Raw genomic sequence first — 23,340 nt, 5'->3', positions numbered from 1 at the left:
GGGATAGCTCCCGGAGGCCAATACCATCGAATTGCATCTACACTACCCCAAATTCGACCCGGCGATGTCGATTTCAGTGCTAATCTCCTCATCAGGGAGGAGTACACAAATCGATTTTAAGAGCCCTTTAAGTCGACAAAAATGGCTTCATCACGTGGACAGGTGCAGGGTTAAATTGATCTAACACTACTAAATTTGACCTAGTGCCCCAAATGAAAGTTTCTGCCTAGCAGGCACAATTCAGACCTTACTTAGTTCTTTTCATATTAGAGATTTCCTGTGATCAAGATTCCTTGTCATATGAATTTTAGAGATGTTAAATGTGATTTGAATGATACACCGCAACGTATAATGTATGTGTTTATATATGGTTGAATGTTAAACTTAAAAAAACCCAATATTTGAGGTAGCCTTCAGGAAAAAACGCGAAAACAGAATGAGAGAAAAATGGAAATGGAAAAGGGGATCAGAGCAAACAAGAGATCCCTCCAAAATGAATACCAACAAGAGAGTCATACCTTCTGAGCAGAATTGGTTATTGCAGGAGATAGAGAGCCAAGGAAAGTTTGCCCATGTAAACGGAGCGTGGCCTCGTAAACATTAGAATATTTCAAACCTAAACTGAACACACCCCTAAAAATGGCATTTTCCAGTTTATGACACCTTTCGCTGTGAAGAGCCAAGAACAAAATAATTCTCTCAGCCTGTAAGGGCCACAGGCTCTAATAATTAGATTCTCAGAACTCAGATGCAAGGCTTGGCAACAACAACAAGCAGCTCTGGGTTTTTCAGAGATACACATGTGCACATTGCTCCATTGCCCCTAGGGGCTCTGAACTAGCAGAAGATTGAAAGTGACACACGATCTGCTTGAAAAATAGATCTCACGGTTGTCAATTTGCATGTTACAATGAAGCCCTTTACTAGAAATGATACTGCCCAAAAGGAAGCATATGAATACTGAATAAAATGAAACCCTGGCAGGATCCATGGACAATTTACACTGGCAATTTGAGAAATGTTAGAAGCATAAGGGCCACTAGTGATAAAACTGTCAGGATTAGGAAATGTGAGATCTGAACCAGGCTGGTGAAGATCCAGATAAACTATTACAGGAATTCAGACTTTTTAAAACAGAATTTCATGATCAATAGTGTGTCAACTCCAGCTGACAGTTTCAGTAGGAATAACAGATAAACATAACCCTGATTTGTTACAGTCACTCACAGATCATTAGAGAGCTGCTATCAGGGCAGTCTCAGTGCAGTGAGCAGGATGACAAGTAGTCTGAAATGTATGCAGTAGATCATTACTTAGAAGTTGCTCTTCATAGCTAGGTAGCAACATTTCCAACAACCTTCAAGGGAAAAGGGAGATTAGAAACTTGGCAAAAACAAACAAATTGAATACCTCCCCCTGCAGGCAGGGGAAACAGACAAGATCAGCTGGAACAGAGCATTTTCAGGGCGGGGACAGAAGAGGTACATCCTTAGCTGGTGTAAGCTGGCACAGTTCCATCAAAGACAACGGAGCCACGCCTATGTACAGCAGTTACATATTTTACCCAGGGTGTCCAAAATATCTGTAGGAAAGTCAGTTTGGTCAACAGTCAAACAAGCTTAGACTCTGTACAACCATGTGCTCATCTCCCTCAACCTCAGCAACAGTTTCAAAATGACACTAAAAAGAGCTTTGAGAGTTACATGGGAATCAAGTAGAGCTCAATCTATTGACTCCAAAAAAACTCCAGAGGGAGCAATATGACAAAGTAACAGTGTTTAATTTTGCAGGTTGACTAAGGATGAAATCTATTCCTGTGCTGAGGACCAACACAAAAGGTAAATTTCATCCAAAGGTATCAGCAAGGAAGATGACATGACAAAAGAGAAGAGAAGAGAATGGGGGGGGCAAGAGGGGAAAAAAGAGAAGGACACGTTCAACGGCAACTGTAAGAAAGGCAGGAGACTGGGAATTGTAAGAACTAATAGTTATTAACATAGAAGGTTTAGGATTGGAAATAGGAAGACACAAAGAAAGAGCCAAATCCAATAAGTGGCTCTTGACAGATGGTTGCCTCTTAAGAGAAGTTATAATTATCCATGATCTTAAACTCTCAGAGCCATTAACATTCATTGTATAAATATTTAGGCACTTAAACTCTCAAACTGTCCATGTGAAGTACTACTATGCAAGCACAGAAACCACTGTATATGGTTTAATATCTCAGATGTATAAATCTTTCCATCTTCAAAATACAAAAATCAAGCAGATTATATTATGAACCCCGCATAGCAAGTTTTCAGGCCAGCTGCAACACTGCAGCTGCAAGTCATTGAAGAAGCTCTAGACATGCTTTGATCCCACAAGCTCATATGCATCGTTGTCCCCTGGGCCCACACAGAGTTCTACTGAAGACAAGGATTAGTTCTCACATCTGATGGGTTTGTATGCTACTAGTTGACCATGACCAGTTGATGTCTTCCTAGCTCACTATCTGGGGATGTCAGCTGACTAAAATAATGACCCCAGTTCACTCAGACACAATTACATAGAATATGCATGTTCTCAAATCAAGTGGATCATGAAGCTCTATTTGTGATAGGACTATGGCTCCGTCTTCACTAGGAAAATGATAATGGTATGTTAACTAACACGGGTTAACCCTTGTTAACTAGTGTGTTCATAAAGGTATGTTTTCTTAACCCGTTAGTTAACATGGGTTAATCCATGTTAGTAACCATAACGTTAATTTTCCTAACAAAGACAAAACAATAATCCCAGCGTAAATCTCCTGTGCATAAATTTAGGGACTAAACAAAAGCTAAATTTCAAATTGGAATAGTAGACACATGCAATCAGGTCTGTAGGAACAGGTACTTCTTTCATTGCTGTGCTATATATTTATGCAATTTAACAACTCTCTCTCTCTCTCTCATAAATTATACAGCGTCAGCTACTCGTTAAAGCAGGGGACAGATTCAGACCTCTGTGTTTGATTCCTGACTCTGTCACTAACTTGCTGAGTGAACTGCTGACAAGATGACTCCAAATATATCTGTGAAACTGACATAACAGAGCTAAGCCAATAATGTTAAACATTTTAAGCAAATATTTATTCAAATATTTAAATAAATTCTCTGTGTTCCCTTAGCATGAATATTCTAGCTAGAAAATAAAGCTTTCACTAATGAGGGGAAAAAAACAGATGTTAAACCCGAATTGCCCAGATACTCATCTAAAGTGGATTATGACTCACATCTGACTAACAGTTCAGATTTCAAATTCTGCACCAACATGTAATTCAAAATTCTTACTGTTGGTGGTTACTTACAGAAATTATCCACTCAGAGACCAGAAACAATACCACATGACCCAGGAAACTAATCAGCAAAGTACAAATATTCACTTTCAAATATTCATGTGGAACTGTCCTCCACTGAGTCTACAGACTCAGGATTAATAGCTGTATTCACAAGTGATTTTGAATGATACATCCATTTTCCCCAATTTATGTACAGAAAATTCATAAACAGAGAAGCAAAGCGTTTTTAATATATTACTCATTGTAAATTGTTGGCCCTTCCATAAATAGTTCTTACCAAATTCACTGGGGTGTTGTAAGGCTAAATTTTCCCTAAAGTTCTTTGGAATCTTCAACTGAACAATAAAGATATGCAAGCGTTTATTGTAAAATAAACAGGAACCAGGTGAATAGCCCAAAGCAACAGGTTTAAGGGGCAGGAGGGAGGGAACAGTTGAAGATTCCCTACATACTGGAACAGGACCCAAAAGAAAGGCTATGGTGTGAATACTCTTTAGTCCTTGAGCTATTTATGCAGGTCTCAGAGCAGCAGCCGTGTTAGTCTGTATTCGCAAAAAGAAAAGGAGTACTTGTGGCACCTTAGAGACTAACCAATTTATTAGAGCATAAGCTTTCCTGAGCTACAGCTCACTTCATCGGATGCAGGTCTGCATTTCAAGTTGCTAGGACAATGTAAATGATGTGAGATTTCAAAGCAATCTCGAGTGTAATTGGTATCTCGTTGAAACACATTACAAAATCCTTCATTCCTAAGAAAATAGAGAAACTTTAGAAAAAGGTCTCCCACGCTCCTTCAACCCCAAATGGGTGAGACTAGGTCTGATTTGTGCAATGAGCGGACAGATTTTGTCAAGGCAAAACTCGAAAGTGAAGACAACTTTTGTATGGCGTGTGTCCCTCCGTCCCCTGCATCAGCAACGAGAATCGCCTGTCACATTGCCCCGGCTGGGGAGGGGGAGCGCGGGGGGGGGGGGTCGGGAGGAGGCATGAGAAGCATCAGTGCAATGCAAGCTTGGGTGCTTTGCGGCTGGAGAGCTGGCCCTGCAGCTAAGCGGGCAGCAATCCTCCAGCCCGGCTCAGTGGGCTGCAATGAGCAGCCGACGCAGCGTGAATGCTTTCACTCCCAGGCGACAGCTAACTCCCCCTTACACGCAAACACAGCGGCGCAACCAGAGCGAAAGAGGAGCCGGGGAGGCTGGGGGACGCGGTGCGGCTGAACTGGATTTGCAGAGCAGATGGGACGGCACGGTAACTGGAAGAGGAGGGCTGCAACGTTTGCAAAGCAGCCAGGAGAGGAGGGGAAGTTTGTTTGTTCTTTTTTTGTTTTGTTTTGTTTGGGGGGGGGATGCAAATATGCAGAAGCCCCAGGGTGGTGGGGAAATGCCAAGGGAAACTCTGCTTCTTTCTAACCGCGTCGGCGCGGGTGAAGGGGTCCAAACTTGGCCATATGCTGGCTTGTGACCTGGCAGTGTGTGTGTGTGTGTGTATATATATAAAAGCATAATCAACTTACCTTGAGCCCTGGATGATGCTATAAAGAACCAGCTTAGGCTCAACAGCAGCATGAATATCTGGGCTGGGGGGTGAGGAGGAGGGAAGAGCCGCTGCTCTGCATGAAGACGCTTTGACATCTTAGCCCAGACTGAAAGAGACAAACTTTCATCAGCTAGGTCTGGAGAATAGCACCATAATATACAGTTACAGAGAGGAGCGAGCTGGGACTCAGGATGTGAGAGATTTCCTGCATGCAGTTAACTCCCAAACCCCTCCTGCTCCTGCATGGACTGCTGATGAGCTGGGCTTTGCTTTTATATATATAAATAACAAAAAAAAAAAAGTTGTTTGGGGTTTGGCTTTTTTTTTTTTTTTTGGCAAGAACTATCTGTTGACCGTTGCAATAAATGAGCAGACTGTCCGTGTTGGCTAGCAGGAGGCACTAAAGATCGTTGGTGAAAGAAGGCAGGCCTGCCTGGGAAATCTGCCCCTTGCCAACATTTACAGTTCTCATTACAATGGAACAAATTATTGTCCTCCTGCCTCGCCTCAGGGCGTCTCCGCGGGGTCCTACAGCCCTCCACTCCCGCTGTGCACACGGTAACAGTTACTCTGTTGAGGAGAGCTTACTCAGGCACGGTGGTATGTTCCTGCAAAGACACATCACCCCCATTCTCAGACCTGCCAAGTCTCCTTCAGTTGGAAGGAGACTCCCTCCTGTAGGATTAATTTTAAGGTTGGCTTTAAAATATCCCCCTCTTTTGCTGGTGTGATTGGTCTATGTGTTAGAAGTCTCCCCCTCTAGTGATAAGTGATCTGGATGAAGCTTCTCCTTGCTCATGGAGGGTTGTATAGTGTGTGTGCTAGTGATTTCTGTTACACACAGGGTGGTGGTGGCTTATTCTGAAAAAGAACTTGAATGTGTAATAAGAGTAGAGAAATTCTTTATTGGTTTCATAATATTGCAGGTTATTTCTGATGCTCAGGGCTATTACTTTACAGTGTTTAAAAGATTAACGAACAAAATTGGTTTTGTTTTTTTTTAAAAAAGATATCTTCCTCATTCACATTGTCAACAGTTGTCTGGGAAACAAAAAAAACCCCACACAGTACATTATGCCCATCAAACCCCTGGCCTGCCACTGAAATACATATAAATGCAGCAATGGATGCATCTTAGGGCTTCTCCCAGGGAAGGGAGAAAGAAAGGCCCCGATCCTGGAAACACAAAGCTGCCTGCATTTTACACACACACTTCTATTGAAATCAGGGGGAATACTCATAGGCATAAAGTAACTCGTATGTGTCAGGCCCTAATTCTGCAACTTTTTCCACTCACGATTCTTCTTCCATGGAACAATTTTCAGGATCAGGGCCTAAGCTTGGGCCTTTGCCAACAAAAAACAAAGACAAAACCACACTCACAAACCACACAGAGCTGTGCAAATTTGAATTTGTAAATAGTGACTGTTCTAGTGCAGGGGTTCCCAACCTTTTGCTTTTGAGGCCCTCCCTGCCCCTCCCCCCCCGACATGCTATAAAAAGTCCATGGCCCCCTGTGGTATAACAACTGCTTTTGTACATATAAAAGCCAGGGCCTGCGTTAGGAGATAGCAAGCCGGCCAATTGGCTGGGGAGCACTGCAAAGCTAAGTTGCTCAGGCTTCAGCCCTAAGTGGTGCAGCTTTAGCTTTCTGCCCTGGGCCCTAGTGAGTCTAATGTTGGCCATGCTTTGCAGACCCCCTGAACCCTGCTCACAGCCTCCCCACCCCCCAGGGGACTCTGCACTCCTGGTTGAGAGCCACTCTTCTTGAGGGTTTAAAGACAGTAGTTACATCATGAAGTAGGGGGACCAGATAGCAACTGTGAAAAAAACAGAACGGGGGTGGGGGGCAGTAGGCACCTATATAATAAAAAGTCCCCCAAAATGGGACTGTCCCTTTAAAAACAGGACATCTGGTCACCCTACCATGAAGGGTATCTTCAGATCACATATGGGTTTGAAAGATTTATACAGTCTGACTTGGAATGGGATAGGACAAATCCTTTTCGCCTCCTGCCTCTCCTCAGACTTAAGATATTCCCCCACCTCCACCAAAAGGTGTCAAAACATTCTCAGAACTCTGTTTCTCTCATTTCTCAGAGTTTTGATTTGCATTTCTCACCCCCACTAAAAAATTCTATGAACTGAGCTCTGTGGAGGACACACAGACAAGGAGAGCGTCTGAGAGGTGAGCAAGGATATGTTTCTGATAAAATTTCACCAAATCATAGAATCATAGAATCATAGAATATCAGGGTTGGAAGGGACCCCAGAAGGTCATCTAGTCCAACCCCCTGCTCAAAGCAGGACCAATTCCCAGTTAAATCATCCCAGCCAGGGCTTTGTCAAGCCTGACCTTAAAAACCTCTAAGGAAGGAGATTCTACCACCTCCCTAGGTAACGCATTCCAGTGTTTCACCACCCTCTTAGTGAAAAAGTTTTTCCTAATATCCAATCTAAACCTCCCCCACTGCAACTTGAGACCATTACTCCTCGTTCTGTCATCTGCTACCATTGAGAACAGTCTAGAGCCATCCTCTTTGGAACCCCCTTTCAGGTAGTTGAAAGCAGCTATCAAATCCCCCCTCATTCTTCTCTTCTGCAGGCTAAACAATCCCAGCTCCCTCAGCCTCTCCTCATAACTCATGTGTTCCAGTCCCCTAATCATTTTTGTTGCCCTTCGCTGGACTCTCTCCAATTTATCCACATCCTTCTTGAAGTGTGGGGCCCAAAACTGGACACAGTACTCCAGATGAGGCCTCACCAATGTCGAATAGAGGGGAACGATCACGTCCCTCGATCTGCTCGCTATGCCCCTACTTATACATCCCAAAATGCCATTGGCCTTCTTGGCAACAAGGGCACACTGCTGACTCATATCCAGCTTCTCGTCCACTGTCACCCCTAGGTCCTTTTCTGCAGAACTGCTGCCTAGCCATTCGGTCCCTAGTCTGTAGCTGTGCATTGGGTTCTTCCGTCCTAAGTGCAGGACCCTGCACTTATCCTTATTGAACCTCATCAGATTCCTTTTGGCCCAATCTTCCAATTGGTCTAGGTCCTTCTGTATCCTATCCCTCCCCTCCAGCGTATCTACCACTCCTCCCAGTTTAGTTTAGTATCATCCGCAAATGGTAATATGGTTTCATTTTATCCAGATTTCACCTGCACAAAAGGAAGAAATGGACAAGTTTTAGATGAATCTAAACTGTATGTCTTTAATGGATACCTTATTCCAAGTTATACAGCTAGATAAAGCCCTTTGGGCAGGGTCTCTCATTTTTGTGTACTGTACAGCACAAAGCACACTGAATGAGTTAATCCCAATAAGAGCAAAACAATTTTTTGAATTTGCAAATGATCACACTCCAAAATAGCCAGATTTTGTCTGGAAGCTGCTATCCAAAATGTAGGTCATCTCTAATGTAGAATGATTCATGCAGGGTTGTTTAAATGAAGTAGTAATTGGGAGAAAATGTATCCTAAAAACAGAGAAAACTTCTGATTGGAAATAACTCATTCTCTACCCTGCCTACATACAACTATAATTCTCAGACAGGTGTTATGATTTTCCAGTATAACTTTAAATTGGTTTATGCTAGGATTATTCCTGATCCCACAGATCTGTTTTTTGGAACAGTTAAGTGTCAAGGTGTAAGGTTGCCAGTGCTCATTTTTATTGACCCACATAATTTCAACTTTTTAATTTTAAAATCTAGTCAGTGATGCCACTGACTTTTTTTAAGGGGTGATTTATTGTATGTATCCCAATACCTTCAACATGAAGGTTAAAAACAATCACCCATTTGCGTCCAAAGAGCCAGAAGATTCTTCAGTAATGCCCCTTGATAATACCCAACTAAGTCAGGAGAGGCTGTCGCTTTTCTGGCCTTTGAAGGTCTATTTTCTTAAAACATAGGGTAAAAAATTAAAAAGCAACGAATGCTTTTAGACAGCTCCTCTTTATGCTCATATAGACTACTGGCAATGCATTTCAATGTTGTGATTTGTATTAATTAAGTATTCACCAGTTGCCCTATTTTTTGTTAATTCACCAAGTCTGCCGGGGGGGGGGAGGGGGAAGAGACCTGTGGATTTGCCCCCCCACCCAAAGCACACAAGTGAGGGAACCGAGAATACTATCATTCCTGTCCTACTACTTGGACTATATAATTCAAGTTATTTTCATGGGGTTTAAAGTGAATCTATTAACAGAGTTTTTATCACCAACGAATCCAGAGTGCTTTGTTAATCATCTCAGGGTAGAGGACAGCGGCAAACTCTCAAAAATGCGGGATATACAATTCTGGCCAAAGATCTAAAACAAAACTCTCATTCATTAAAAACTAACTCATTACTGACCACGTAAAACAAAACAACCCTTGATTTCCTAAGGACTCATACTAAAAAACCGTCTTGCAATAAATTTTATGAAACTTAACTTATCTACCTTAGATGAATGAAAGAGTGAGTTGCTCCTGCAGCAAATCAAACTGCTGTTGCTAGGCGCCCTGGATATTTCAAAGGTAGGCCCTGGTCCTCCAGATTTTTCCATATAAGCAAATGCCTGGCTAGTCATTTTTTTAATTTTTAAAAATCTTATCCACTTAAAGGTATCAGTGTTTTTTCTTGTTTGTGGTCCTTTATCAGTCATGTTTTATTCTTTCACCCCGATTTTACTCTCTCACCCTTCCCCCCCACCCATTTTTGCCCCCCTTGCTTCCAATACTACTTATGTTTGGGACCCACACCCCTTCTATCTGGGGCACATGACATCCTGTGACAGTAGCAGCTCTTCAGGCAACTGCTGCTCGTGCAGCCCCTTGGTTTTCTCCTCCTGACAGTTGGGCCACTACTTCTCTTGTGCTGTGAGATGGGGGAGGGAAGAAGAGGAGACAAAAGGTAGGTAGCTGGTCTCCATGGCGTGTGGTAACATGACAGTAATCTGCATTAACACAATCACTAACTCACAACTGAATTGACAATTCAGCCTCATTTGGTGTCAAGCCTCAGATAGCTGCCCTGTCTCACTGGTATAATATGGACATGCTTGGATGGAATCTTCTAGACTGGTGTGACATTTTGACCCACCTGAGAGGCACTGTGAGCTAGAAAAAACAAAAACAGTGAAGGCTTAAGAGTCAAATGCTTCTGAGAGGTAATCTTGGCTCTGTTTTGGAAAAATCATGGAGCAGGTCCTCAAGGAAACCATTTTGAAGCACTTGGAGGAGAGGAAGGTGATCAGGAACAGTCAACATGGATTCATCAAGGGCAAGTCATGCCTGACCAACCTGACTGCCTTCTATGATGAAATAACTGGCTCTGTGGATATGGGAAAAGCAGTGGATAGGATATATCTTGACTTTAGCAAGGCTTTTGATATGGTCTCCCACAGTATACTTGCCAGCAAGTTAAAAAAAAAAATGGATTGGATGAATGGACTATAAGGTGGATAGAAAGCTAGCTAGATTGTCAGGTTCAATGGGTAGTGCTCAATGGCTCAATGTCTAGTTGGCAGCCGGTATCAAGCGGAGTGCCCCAGGGGTCAGTTTTGTTCAACATCTTTATTAATGATCTGGATGACAGGATGGATTGCACCTTCAGCAAGTTCACAGATGACACTAAGCTGGGGGGAGAGGTAGATACACTGGAGGGTAGGGATAGGGTCCAGAGTGACCTAGACAAATTGGAGGATTGGGCCAAAAGAAATCTGATGAGGTTCAACAAGGACAAGTGCAGAGTCCTGCACTTAGGACAGAAGAATCCCATGCAACGCTACAGGCTGGGGACCGACTGGCTAAGCAGCAATTCTGTAGAAAAGGACCTGGGGATTACAGTGGACCAGAAACTGGATATAAGTCAGTAGGGCGCCCTTGTTGCCAAGAAGGCGAACAGCACACTGGGCTGCAGTAGTAGAAGTATTGCCAGCAGATCAAGGGAAGTGATTAGTCCCCTCTATTCGGCACTGGTGATGCCATATCTGGAGTACTGCATCCAGTTTTGGGCCCTCCACTACAGAAATTATGTGGGCAAATTGGAGACAGTCCAGCAGAGGGCAACGAAAATGATCGGCGGCTGGGGCACATGCCTTACAAGGCAAGGCGGAGGGAACTGGGCTTGTTTAGTTTGCAGAAAAGAAGAGTGGGGTGGGGGATTTGATAGCAGCTTTCAACTACCTGAAGGGGAGTTCCAAAGAGGATGGAGCTCGGCTGTTCTCAATGGTGACAGATGACAGAACAAGGAGCAATGGTCTCAGGTTCAGCGTGGGAGGGCTAGATTGGATATTAGGAAACACTATTTCACTAGGAGGGTGGTAAAGCACTGGAATGTGTTACCTAAGGAGGTGGTGGAATCTCCATCCTTAGAAGTTTTTAAGGCCCAGCTTGACAAAGCCCAGGCTGGGATGATTTAGTTGGTGTTGATCCTGTTTTGAGCAGGGGGTTGGACTAGATGACCTCCTGAGATCTCTTCCAACCCTAATCTTATATGATTGAGGTGAAGAAGTGAGGGGACTTGCCCAATCTTCACAATCTGTAAATTGGAGACGAATTCTTCCTCACAGAATTTTGAGAGAGTTCATTAGTTAACATCTGTACAGCACTTCAAAAAGGCTAAATCCGATATAAGTGCTTAGTATCATAATTTATTTCCATTAATGCATTGGGGCCAGGAAAGTGTGCTTTGTTCTCCAGCTTCCCAACCACCTCTTACTGTATTGCATAGAACTGCCTATTACTGTATCAAATGAAAATTGACAGAGCTTTAGTGTCCTCTGCTTTCAGATAAATTTGTTTTTAAATAAACACAGCTGCTAAAATATTTCTGAGTGCAGTGTTAAACCTGTGAAAGAGGATTTGTTTGTGGAATTAGTCCCTGTTCCTTGGCCTGGGCCTGATCTCTTTACTGAAAGAGAACTTAGGGTGACTGAGTGAAAACTTTGCCCAAGGAAGGTGTGCACTGTCACTATGACTGATTAATATACCAGTGGTTGAAAATAAGGCACAATGAAAAAATAAGCAGCACATCAGCTGTAACAGTAGGAACCTGAGAGGTTAAGAGATGCTTGTAACAACAGGGAGTATTACATTCAAGCCACAAGAACAGCACATGCTGTCATTCACAGCTGCAGACAACCTGTCTGTACCAGACAAGCATGTCCAGGGGACACTTGGTCTGAAATTTTATTCACGTATCAGTATAGGTCCACGTTGATTACCAGAATCCAAGCTAATTGAAATGCTTGGTTATCCAAAAGTTTGCATGTATTATTTTATAATAAATGCAACATGTTTGTATGTTCAGAAGCAGAAAAGGTAGATTTGAGAGTAGGCAGCAGAAAGATGCAAAGTGTGGCAGAAGTCACCCAAAGACAAGCATGGCCTAAAGAAAGCAGTGCACAAGGAATAGGTTATACTCATTAAGTGCTGTGATATCCTTAGATGGAAGGCACTATAATATGACTAGATCAAGCCTTACAACATCTGTGCAGTAGACAAGTATTATGCCCATTTGACAGATGAGGAGAGTGAGAAAAAGAGGGATTAAAATGACTTTTCCAGGGTCACAAGGAAGAAAAACTGACGCAGACAGGATTCAGAATTAGAAAAAAAGAAAAAGAAAAAAAAAGTTTCTTGCAAGCTGACACTCTCATCATAGATCTCTCCTCCACCATTGCAGCTGCTAAATAACAGCCTTCTTATCTATTGCAAACCACACCATTTCTGAAGTTTCTCCAGTAGGCAATGGAGAAGGACTATGAAATTAGGATATTTGCTTCCTTTGTAGAGTGCTTTGCAATCTGCTGATGAAAAGCATTGTGTCAGAGCTAAGCAATATTATACGTTGAGTCATGTTGGTCGACCTCTCCATGGAATTGGATATAGTCGCCTGTGCAATCTGTGCATCTCATCACAGATATACGGCAAGAGTTAGCACAATTGTGCTTGAGATCATGTCAATCATTCCTCTAAGGCTACACCCAAAGAGTCTTGATGACACTAACTCCTCGGCCTCCAGAATGCCCACCTGTGGGGTCCTACAGGAATTCATCATCCTCTCCTGCATTCCGCTCAACATCTGTGCAAAGCCACTAAGGTGGATTGTGAAACATTGATAGCAATATATAGGTGGTACCCAGCCCTACATCCCCTTCACATCAGATGGAAATGAACACCTGGGAAATGGTTCTACGTGTCTGGCTGAGATCAGCAACTGGAATAAGGGCGGCTGGCTGAACCTGAATTCCAGAAAGACAAAAGGTTTCTGGTGGAGAGATGGCACCTCCATAATAATACCCAACTCTTGTGTAGCATTTTTCATTCATAGATTTCAAACCACTTCACAAAAGGTAGTCAGTATCATCATCCCTAGTTTACAGATGGGGAAAAAGGACACACAGGGAGAGAAGTGACTAGCCCAAGGTTATAACATTGTCTTCCACTGAGGATGCTCTCAGATCATTAAGGATCAAACATAGACTTTGTTCTCCTAGATCCTCAACTTCTTCTAAATACCCGTAACAGCCCAAGGGACAAAAAAATACCGCTGCCCATCTGTGTTTGGCAAGAAGTCCACATCCGTGCTTCTCACATTTTGACTGTTTCCGCAGGCATCTGTGTATTCATGGCCTAAAGGATTGACGATTAAGATTCTCTGTATTTTGGAATGAAATGCTTGTCCTTTATATAAAGCTTGACTCAATTCAGAACTCAAGCCAATGAGAGATCATGTCTCCCTCTCTTCATTGGCTCCCTATGAAATCAGGGATCCGTCAGATTGTTTTGCAATGTGTAGAATGTAAGTACAGTGGTAAAAAGAAAAGGAGTACTTGTGGCACCTTAGAGACTAACCAATTTATTTGAGCATGAGCTTTCATGAGCTACAGCTCACTTCATGGGATGCATACCGTGGAAACTGCAGAAGACATTATATACACACAGAGACCATGAAACAATACCTCCTCCCACCCCACTGTCCTGCTGGAAATAGCTTATCTAAAGTAATCATCAAGTTGGGCCATTTCCAGCACAAATCCAGGTTTTCTCACACACCCCCACCCCCATACACACACAAACTCACTCTCCTGCTGGTAATAGCTTATCTAAAGTGATCACCAAGTTGGGCCTCTGGTCACGCAATCACAGACATGAAGGTCGCTATCTTACAACAAAAAAAAATTCAAATCCAGACTCAATGATCTCTTCTTGCCTTATGATCTATGAATTACGCATGTGTTTGTCGTTATTGTAAAAAGCCTTGCTACTCCCAAGAGATCCTATATGATTAATATTTTCTTCAAGTCTCTAATGAATTTATTGTGCCAAATTCACATTCACTACTAGACATTGTATGTCCTCCACATTAGAGTGACTGGACTGTTAAGTATTTAAAAAAAACCACCCGATTATTATTGTGGGGTTTTTTTTTTAGGAGACAACAGCATTCTCAGCTTCAGAGGGGAAATGTGCCAGGCCATAGTTTCTTATTAAAATCATAAAGCACTGTAAAATTATTTTCACATATAAATAAAACAGAGCCATCCTGAAGTTATTTATGCATTTATAACAAAATGAGATGCAGCAATTTTAATCTTTTGGCAGCAGCCTGTCTCAAAGCTAAGGCTTACTCTGAAAGAATAAACACCTTTCATTAAACAGCACTTATAAGTTGCTACCAAGCATAATTTCAAATCAGAACAGCCAGGACATGAGGTATAGCTCTTATAATACCTCATTCCCATCCCCCACCCCCCAAAAAAGTTGTTGAGCTTGATACTTCTTGCCTTTTCTCTAGGCTAACTCACCTTTAGCTATGAAGCAACACAATAAGCTAAATTTCTTAAAGCAGTTCTGATAAAGCTCTGTATGTTACCTAACAGGGAGGATATGTTAGAATTGTTATAGCTGAATGGAACAGAACCAGAGTCTGAGAAGCTGAAGAGAGAGTTTGCAGGAAACTATATTCTAACATAAGCAAACAAATAAACCCACCTCACTAGGACTTCAAAGCTATTTAAAACCAAAACAAAGAGACACCATGAGTTTTTCATATAATTAAAACACAAATCCAAACCTCACAAAATCTCCAACCACATCCTTTTCTTGTCGCATAAACCCTCACTCATAAAAAAAAAAACACAGACATAAACAAGCCAGCACTTTTACCTCTAAAATTCCCTGCCACAGCCCCTAAACAACAACTCCTTTCTCTTCTCTATTACAGCAACCCAGTCTCTTAATACAATTCTGAGCCTAACTAGTTTCAGCTGCACCTAATCACTTCCCTGCTGAGAATTCTTCCTTGAGAAGACTGAAAAGCCCAGTGGGGATTTGACTCTCCCCTCCCTCCCAGCCCTGTAAAAAGCCCCAGTTTAGTAGTACCTCTTGCTAGGAGCACTCATGGGAGAGGGTGTATTGTAACTCCACAGTCCCTTAGCAGAGGTATCAAAAGACGCATACTCCTTCCTTGTCACCGTATCACTTTTACTCCAAGGAGTTGGGTATTTTATCATTCTCACAAGCTTAGCTACCAGCAGTGTAAGCCTGGAATCTTGGAGCCATTTTCCCCCATCAAGAAAAGGAGTACTTGTGGCACCTTAGAGACTAACCAATTTATTTGAGCATGAGCTTTCGTCTCACACTGTCTCTGCTGCCCTGTTCCACCTGGATATCTCTAACTACTGGACTTTAAATCACTGCTGATCCTTCAAGTACAGCTCTCAATTTCATTATGTACACAATTAAAATCTTTGCAATATCACTTCCCTTCCTCTTCCAGCCTCTTGTGAAAAAGCAACAGATTTGTTTCAAAACATTTATACTGTCTTCTGTTTTAATATCCTGCTACACATCTGTATATTTATCTCCATAAATCTTTTGTCTCTCAAAGCCTATAAGGTGTCTCAATAAAATACTTATATGCTTCTCTAAATTCCCATCATTTTTTTCTTGTACTGCCATTTTCTTAATCAAATCTGTTATAATAATTGATAGACTCTCTTTTCAGCACAGTAGCCATGACATATGAGATACTGGGTAAATTCTGTCTCATCAGATTTGTCATAGTATTCTGGAAAATTGTTTGTTGCTTTGTATAACTTTATACTCTCTCAGACCTGTCCCTCTATTATACTGATGAGGGAAGACTGGTTTGCAGGAAGGAAAAAAAATTATGATTGCTTTGTCCATAACCTGCTACAAAACTGTATTTAGAAAAAAATCCAAAGGGCTATGTTTTGGCCAGAGAATCATGGGTTTTGACCTACCTACCTGTTCCTTTCTCTTTGCAGCTCCTTCCCCTCCAGTCAATCAAACAAACAAATCAGACCCACCTGAAGAGTTGCTAGTTATCCTCCTGCAGGAAAAGAGAGCCAGAAAACAGCACAGCCTGAACCCTGCTTTGCTTGCTGGAAGAGAGAGAACTGGGAGTTGTTAGGACAGGAAGTTAAGGAGGACACAGCATCGAACTGGCCCTGTTTCTAGAGTGGGCTGTTGCAGACAATAGGGTTATGCAAAAGCCCAGCTCCCCCAGCCCTGATCACAGTCTTCTCTGCCATGCAAAAGTTTGGCTTTAGTCCCCGCCTGCTATAGATTAGCTCCTCCTCTGTCCTATACCAAATTACCACTGCTAAAGAAAGCAGTGACTCCCCCAAACCAAGGTTCTGTGGAGAAATGGGCTGGACCCTGAATGGATCAGGCCTGTCAATTTGTCTTCATCTGTTTTCTACTCTGTTTTCACACCAGTGCACTAATGTGGATTTTAAAACATGCAAGAATTATTTCCAACTCACACTATTAGTCCTAAACCAGGATCCCAAGTGTGTTTCCTCGACCTAGCCCCAGGGCTTTTGCAGCTTCTCCACTGCCTCCTTGGTTCCCTCAGTGCTTTGTTCCACCCCAGTGCTTTTCTGTCCTGGGATGGAGAAGCCCATGAAACTTGTTGCCATGGGTCAGGAACAGACTGTACTCACCACATAGTACCCCACTGGGGCAGTAGTGTCTGGTGGATAAAGCACTGGATTGTTACTCAGAAGTCTTGGGTTCTATTCCCACCTCTGTCATTGGATTGCTGGGAGACCTTAGACAAGTCACAGCATTGCCCTGTGCCTCAGTTTCCCTATCTGTAAAGTGGGGATAATAAGGCTGACCTTCTTGGTAAAGTGCTTTGAGATCTATAGATGAAAAAAGGCTATAAGAACTAGATATTATTATTTACTTTTATTAGACTGGCAGGGCAACAAATGTGCTGTTTGAGCCTATTGGGGTGCTGGGGAGAAGCGCTTTAAATTTTCCTATCCACTTGACAAGCCTACCTATCTAGAGGGAGGATGTTCTTCTCCAGGAGCCCTTTATTCAGACATTTCACTTTCAGATGCTTGCTGGTCCCCAAATAAGTAAGTCTCCTTATTTGACACCATTTAAAATTTTTTTAAAATTTTCCTTCCTTTAATCAGACTTTAAAAATTAACACTTTTAGTCTCTGTTATTTCCGCTCATTTTAATGTTACTGTGTCTCTGATGATTTAAATAAAATTACTTTTTTTAAAGCTTTCTCAGGATAAGAGACAGTAGTATTCAGCCAGGTCAAAAGTATAATTAAAATCAGATTTTTTTTCTACTGTGCTCATGTAATCCTCTGCAGTGTACCATCAGAAAGCAATACAATAATTCATAACATGACCAAAAATTGGGACAATGAACAATGTTTTTCTAAAAATATTAAATCCCCTAGAGAAATTTGTCACTATAATGAAAAAGAAGAAATTACCCTTCATGCAGTACTCAGTAAAAAGCATTGCTGTGTATGTGATGTGAGTGTTAAGAAAAATGTCTGTATCTCCGGTTAGGGATGAAGTGAAGAGTAGGGTATCATTGTTTTTATTTTTGGTGGTATTAGTGGTTTCCTGATGATTACTATCTGAATCAAACCTTTCTCTCACATCCTTCAGACCATAGACAAAACAAGTGAAATATGCAAAACTAAAAGCTGGAAAGTAAAAAGTTGGCTTTTTTTTAACATCAGCTGATAATATTTGATAGAACATTTAACCCATAATTGTATATCTTCCATGGCTTTAACATGTGCCATTATATAATTACATTTAAGACCAGCTAGTACTCAAAATAATATTTTTACACAGTAACAAATACAAAAATTATATATGTGCTCTCAGTAGCATTACAAGTTAAGTATGTATTTGGCAACACTTTACACTAAGTGGGTATTCATTACTAATTCCTTTCGTATGCATTGTAATAACATTAGTCATGAAGAACTAATGTGGATATAATATTTAAATACTGGTTTATTTCTTTGTAAATCGTCAACAGAGAACACACTGGTAATTCCCTTTCACTGACATCTTTGGAAGGCTGTAAAACCTCCCTGAGCTCAATGGGGGGGGTGGTAAGAATATCCTGTATTTTTAACACGAGTGAAAGGGTAATACCTTTTTAGTGATATCAGGCACAATACAATTTCAATTATTTCAGTGCACTAAAAAATCTAAAAGGTAAGAACAGCAAAGCCAAATGTGAAATAAAGCTATAAAATTGCAACTTTCTCCCCATTCTTTGCCCGCGTGGTTATTTCTTAAGCATGGACTTCAAAATAAATCTTCAGAGCTTTTCTCTTAAAAAGCATTACATATCATTACAACATTAGAGGGCCTAAGAAAGAATATAAGACTAAAATTCATTCAACAGACACATTGCCATTTTGTATTAGAGCTCTCTAAAGTGAATTGTAGCATTATATTAAATCCAGGGCCATTTATTAGCATCTCTGTAATATCTGAATGCATAGGAATTATTTTTCAATTTCACATTAATGTCCAGTTGTTGTAAAATGTTGACAATAAAAGAATTGTAAAATATTTAAAAGATGAAGTTTCTTCATATAAATGTGTCTTAATTTATAAACTGAAAAAGGCCTCTGTAATTAGTGGATTCATTTTTTCTTGTTCCTATAAGGGAAACAGTGATATGAACAAGTAATTTATTTTGCTTCTCTAGTTACAGTAAAAGCTGTGTTATCCTTTACCAACCGGAAAACTCTAGAAACTGGTATTTCTGATATCTCCCAATACAAATCTTCAATAGGGTTGCCAGGTGTGTCTGACTTTCGATTGGAACGCCCAGTCAAAAAGGGACCCTGGCAGCTCTGGTCAGCACCACTGACCGGGCCATTAAAAGTCCAGTTGGCACGGCCAGTGGGAGCTGCCGGGGTGGCGCCTGTGGGCGGAGGCAGTGCACAGAGCCACCTGACTGCACCTCTGCCTAGGAGCAGCAGAAACATGTTGCCGCTTGCACGGAGCTGCCGGAGGTGAGCGCTGCCCAGATCTGGCACCCCAAAACCCTTCCTGCACCCCAACCCCCTACTCCAAGCCCCCTCTCCCAAACCCCCTCCCGCACCCAAACTCCCTCCCAGAGCCTGTGCCCCGCACCCCCTCTCACACCCAAACTCCCTCCCTACATTTGTAAGTATAACTCTTAGTTCACTGGAATTTTTGACTAACCCCCCATTCCACCAACATGCCGGATAACAAAGCTTTTACTATACTAACCTTAGAACAATTCTGTTTAGTGTTTTATATTGCATGTACGATGAGCACAGTGGCACATTTCCTTCTTCTCTTCTCATTCATCATCTGGTAGGCAGATGATACACATCATTATCTGATTTTGTAGGATATCGAAAATGGATATCAAGCAATTTTACCTCCTACAGCTTTGGTAAAGAGCCAAACAGAACTAGTGAAAAAGAGATTCAAGATTCTTGAGAAATAGGATTTGTTATTCCTCCAAAATAGAACAAGAGATGGTTCTACTTGGTATACTTCTTTCAACAGCCTTGTCATAGCCAAGCAGTTGTGAGCTGGAGGCTGGAGTCATGATCTCCTAAAACATGGAATATTTCCAGTAGGTTTGGTTGGTAAAGGATTTTCACTTACAAAATGGAATCAAATATTATTCTGTTGTCAGCTAGTATTATTGCCATGACAGACAACCAAAATAGGCTTCTCTCTTTTAGAAAGAACGTCAAGGCTATACAAAAAGGCAAGGTTGTGTTATGAAGCGAAATCCTATCATCTCTTATGCACCATACTCTAAAAATATTTTGCAGGACTCATAGAAACAATTATTTCAATATTAAATATGTATATTCTCCCATCAATATGAAGGATATTTGTACAAGTGACACTCTTTGGGCTAAATCATACTCTCAGGGACATGGATGCACTGAGGCTTCACTGAGAGCAGAATTTGGCCTGGTAACACTAACCAGGAGTAGTGGCATGTGACAATCCCTTGCCCATCAGGAAAATAGTCCCGTATGGCCAAATTTCAGAATTATAGGGTCAGAAGGAACTACAAGGGTCATCTAGTCTAACCTCCTGTCAAGATGCAGAATTTGTTGCATCTAAAACTATCCAAGACAGATGGCTATCCAGCCTCCTTTTGAAAACCTCCAGTGAACAAGCTTTCACAATCTCCTGAGTCAGTCTGTTCTATTGTGCTATCGTTCTTACAGTTAGGAAGTTTTTCATGAGATTTAATCTAAATCTGCTATGCTGTAGTTTGAACCCGTTGCTGCTTGTCCTGCCCTCTGTGGCAAAAGAGAACTTTACTCTTATCTTTTTTTAAGGCAGCCTTTCAAGTGTTTGAAGACTGCTATCATGTCCCCACTTAATCTCCTCTTTTCCAAACTAAACATCCCCAGTTCCTTCAGCCTTTGCTCATATGACTTTCATTCCATCCCTTTGATCATTTTTGTTGCTTGCCTCCGGATCCTTTCCAGTTTCTCTACATCCTTTCTGTACATTAGTGACCAAAATTGGACACAGTACTCCAGCTGAGGCCTAACGGGTGCTGAATAGAGCAGTACTATCACCTCCCGTGACTTGCATGCTATGCCTCTGTTAATGCAACCTAAAATTGCATTTGCTTTTTTTGCAACAGCATTGCTTTGCTGACTCATGTTGAGGCTGTGATCCACCACAACTCCCAGATCCTTCTCAGCAGTGCTGCTGCCAAGCCAGTTTTCCGCCATTCTGTATTTGTGCATTTGGTTTTTCTTCCTTAAGTGTAGCTCCTTACATTTGTCTTTGTTGAATTTAATTTTGTTGTCTATAGCCCAGTTCTCCAATTTATCAAGATTCCTCTAAATTTTAGCTCTATTCTCCACAGTATTGGCAACCCTACCCTAGCTTTATCTCATTTGAAAACTTGATCAGTAACCTCTCTATACCTATATCCAGGTCATTAATAAAGATGTTAAACAACACCAGACATAGAACAGCTCCCTGTGGAACCCCACTTGAGACCTCCCTCCAATCCGACATCATTCCATTAATAGTTACTCTTTGTTTGCAGTTGTTTAACCAATTATGTATCCGCTCATTGGTAGCTCTGTCAAGCCCGCATTTCTCCAGCTTACTTATCAGAATGGCCAATGGGACTGTGTCAAAAGCCTTGGTGAAGTCCAGGTATACTATGTCTACTGCATTCCCCAATCCACCAAATCAGTTACCCCATCAAAGAAGGAAATCAAGCTGGTTTGGCATGATTTGTTCTTGGTAAATCCATGCTGGCTGCTAGCAATCACCCCTTCATCCTCCACGTATTCACAAATTGAATGTTTTATTCATTGCTCTAGTAGCTTTCCAGGTATGGAAGTCAGGCAGACTAGTCTATAGTTCCCCAGCTCCTCCTTTCCCCCCTTTTTAAAGATGGACACTATGGTAGCTCTTTTCCAGTCTTTTGGGACCTCTCATATCATCCATGAGTTTGTAAATATTATTGCCAGAGTCTCTGAGATTTCTTCAGCTAATTCCTTCAGTACCCTTAGGGGAATAGCATCCAGTCCTGCTGATTTGAATTCATTCAAATTGGTCAGAAGATCTCTGACATGTTTTTTACTTATCCCAATCTGCATCCCTTCCCCTTTATTGTCGATGGTAACTTCACTAGTTATCCAGTTATATGTTATTTTTTGTGAGAAGACTGAAACAAAGAAGAATTGAGCAGTTCTGCTTTCCTACCATCCTCTGTTACCAGTTCACCTTCTCCCTTGAGCAGCAGACTCACAACATCCTTGATCTTTCTTTTTCTCTGACATATTTGAAGAACCTAGGGTTGCCAACCCCGTTTTGCTGGGAGTCTCCCGGAATCAGCCTTATTTCCTGGAGCCTACTGCAGCCAAACCAGGAGATTTTGGGCGCTAACAGTCTAGCAGCCCAGCGGAGCTAAGGCAGACTTCCTGCCTGCCCTTGCCCGTGCCACTCCCATAAGTAGCTGGCACCATCCCTGCAGCCCCTGTGGGGGGACCAAGGAATCTCCGTGTGCTTCCCCCGCCCCGAGCGCTGCCTCCACAGCTCCCATTAGCCACGAACTGCAGCCAATGGGAGCTGCGGAGGCTGTGCCTGCGGGCAGGGGCAATGTGCGGCGCTCCCTCGCCCCTCCCGCCCACCTAGGAACCGGTGCCAGTCGCTTTTGGGAGCCACCCAAGGTAAGCACCACCCACCCTCACCCTCTTCTGCACCCCAACCCCCTGCACCCAAACTCCCTCCCAGAGCCCACACCCCCTCCTGCACTCCAACCACCTGCCCCAGGCTCAACCCGGAGCCCCCTCCCACATTCAAACTCCATCCCAAAGCCCCTCCTGAACCCCAACCCCCTTCCCTGGGCTTATTCCAGAGCCACCTTCTACACTCCGAATCCCTCAGCCCCACCCTCCAGCCCACACCGCAACCTCCTACCCCAGTCTGGTTAAAGGGCTAGGGTGTTTGGGTTTGTGCCATTAGAAAGTTGGCAACCCTAGAGGAACCCCTTCATCTTGTCTCTAACATTTCTTGCCAGCTGTAACTCATTCCATGCCCTGGCTTTCCTGATTTTGTCCCCACACACTCACGCTATTCCCATGTATACTTCCTTGGTGACATACTCCTCCTTTCATTTCCTGTATGCATCCCTTTTGTTTTTTAGATAGCTAAAAAGCTCTTTGTGCAGACACATTGGCCTCCTGTGGCTCTTCCTATCTTTCCTCTATGTCGAAATAGCATGATTTAGAGCCTATAGCATTACATCTTTTAAGAACTGCCAGTCCCCTTCTACGCCTTTTTTCCCTAATTGGTCTTTCCGTGGGCCGTTGCCTACTATTTCTCTGAGCCATTTGAAATCTGCCTTTCTGAAGTGAGGTGTCCTTGTTTTGCTGTTCTCATGTCCTCCTTTCCATTGGATCTTTAATTCTATCAGATTATGATGATTTCCTCCCAAGTTCCCAACTACCTTTATATTTGCAACTAATTCATCCCTGTTGATCAAAGCCAGATCCAAAATGGATGACCCTATAGTTGTTTCCTCAACTTTCTCAATCAGCTCCCAGTAATTTTAATGATAGTTGCATATTTATGTCAAAGGGCAGAATTTGGATTCTTAGTTTTTGCTTGTCCATAAATAGGAATATAGCTGACAGATTTTGCATGT

The 23,340-nt window shown here is 42.2% G+C and overlaps 1 protein-coding gene and 1 long non-coding RNA gene across 2 annotated transcripts in view; one reads left to right on the top strand and one right to left on the bottom strand.

The window, feature by feature from the left end:
- Window positions 1-16,395, bottom strand: part of ADAM12 (ADAM metallopeptidase domain 12) — a 353,284-nt gene extending 336,889 nt beyond the window's left edge. The window contains exons 1-2 of the mRNA XM_073354062.1: window positions 16,185-16,395; window positions 4,836-4,964 (exon numbers count right to left, since the gene is read on the bottom strand). Of these exons, the coding sequence (XP_073210163.1) occupies window positions 4,836-4,953 (118 nt within the window). The 5' untranslated portion in view covers window positions 4,954-4,964; window positions 16,185-16,395. The remainder of the gene's footprint in view (window positions 1-4,835; window positions 4,965-16,184) is intronic.
- LOC140914952 (uncharacterized) overlaps window positions 4,421-23,340 on the top strand; it is a 35,874-nt gene continuing 16,954 nt past the window's right edge. Inside the window, exon 1 of the long non-coding RNA XR_012160050.2 lies at window positions 4,421-4,570. This is a non-coding gene — a long non-coding RNA (uncharacterized LOC140914952). The remainder of the gene's footprint in view (window positions 4,571-23,340) is intronic.

The sequence above is a fragment of the Lepidochelys kempii genome, chromosome 7, assembly GCF_965140285.1.
Source record: "Lepidochelys kempii isolate rLepKem1 chromosome 7, rLepKem1.hap1, whole genome shotgun sequence".
Classification (NCBI taxonomy): Eukaryota; Metazoa; Chordata; order Testudines; family Cheloniidae; genus Lepidochelys; species Lepidochelys kempii.
The sequence above is the reverse complement of the archived record's forward strand: the minus strand, read 5'-3'. Positions and strand labels throughout refer to the sequence as shown.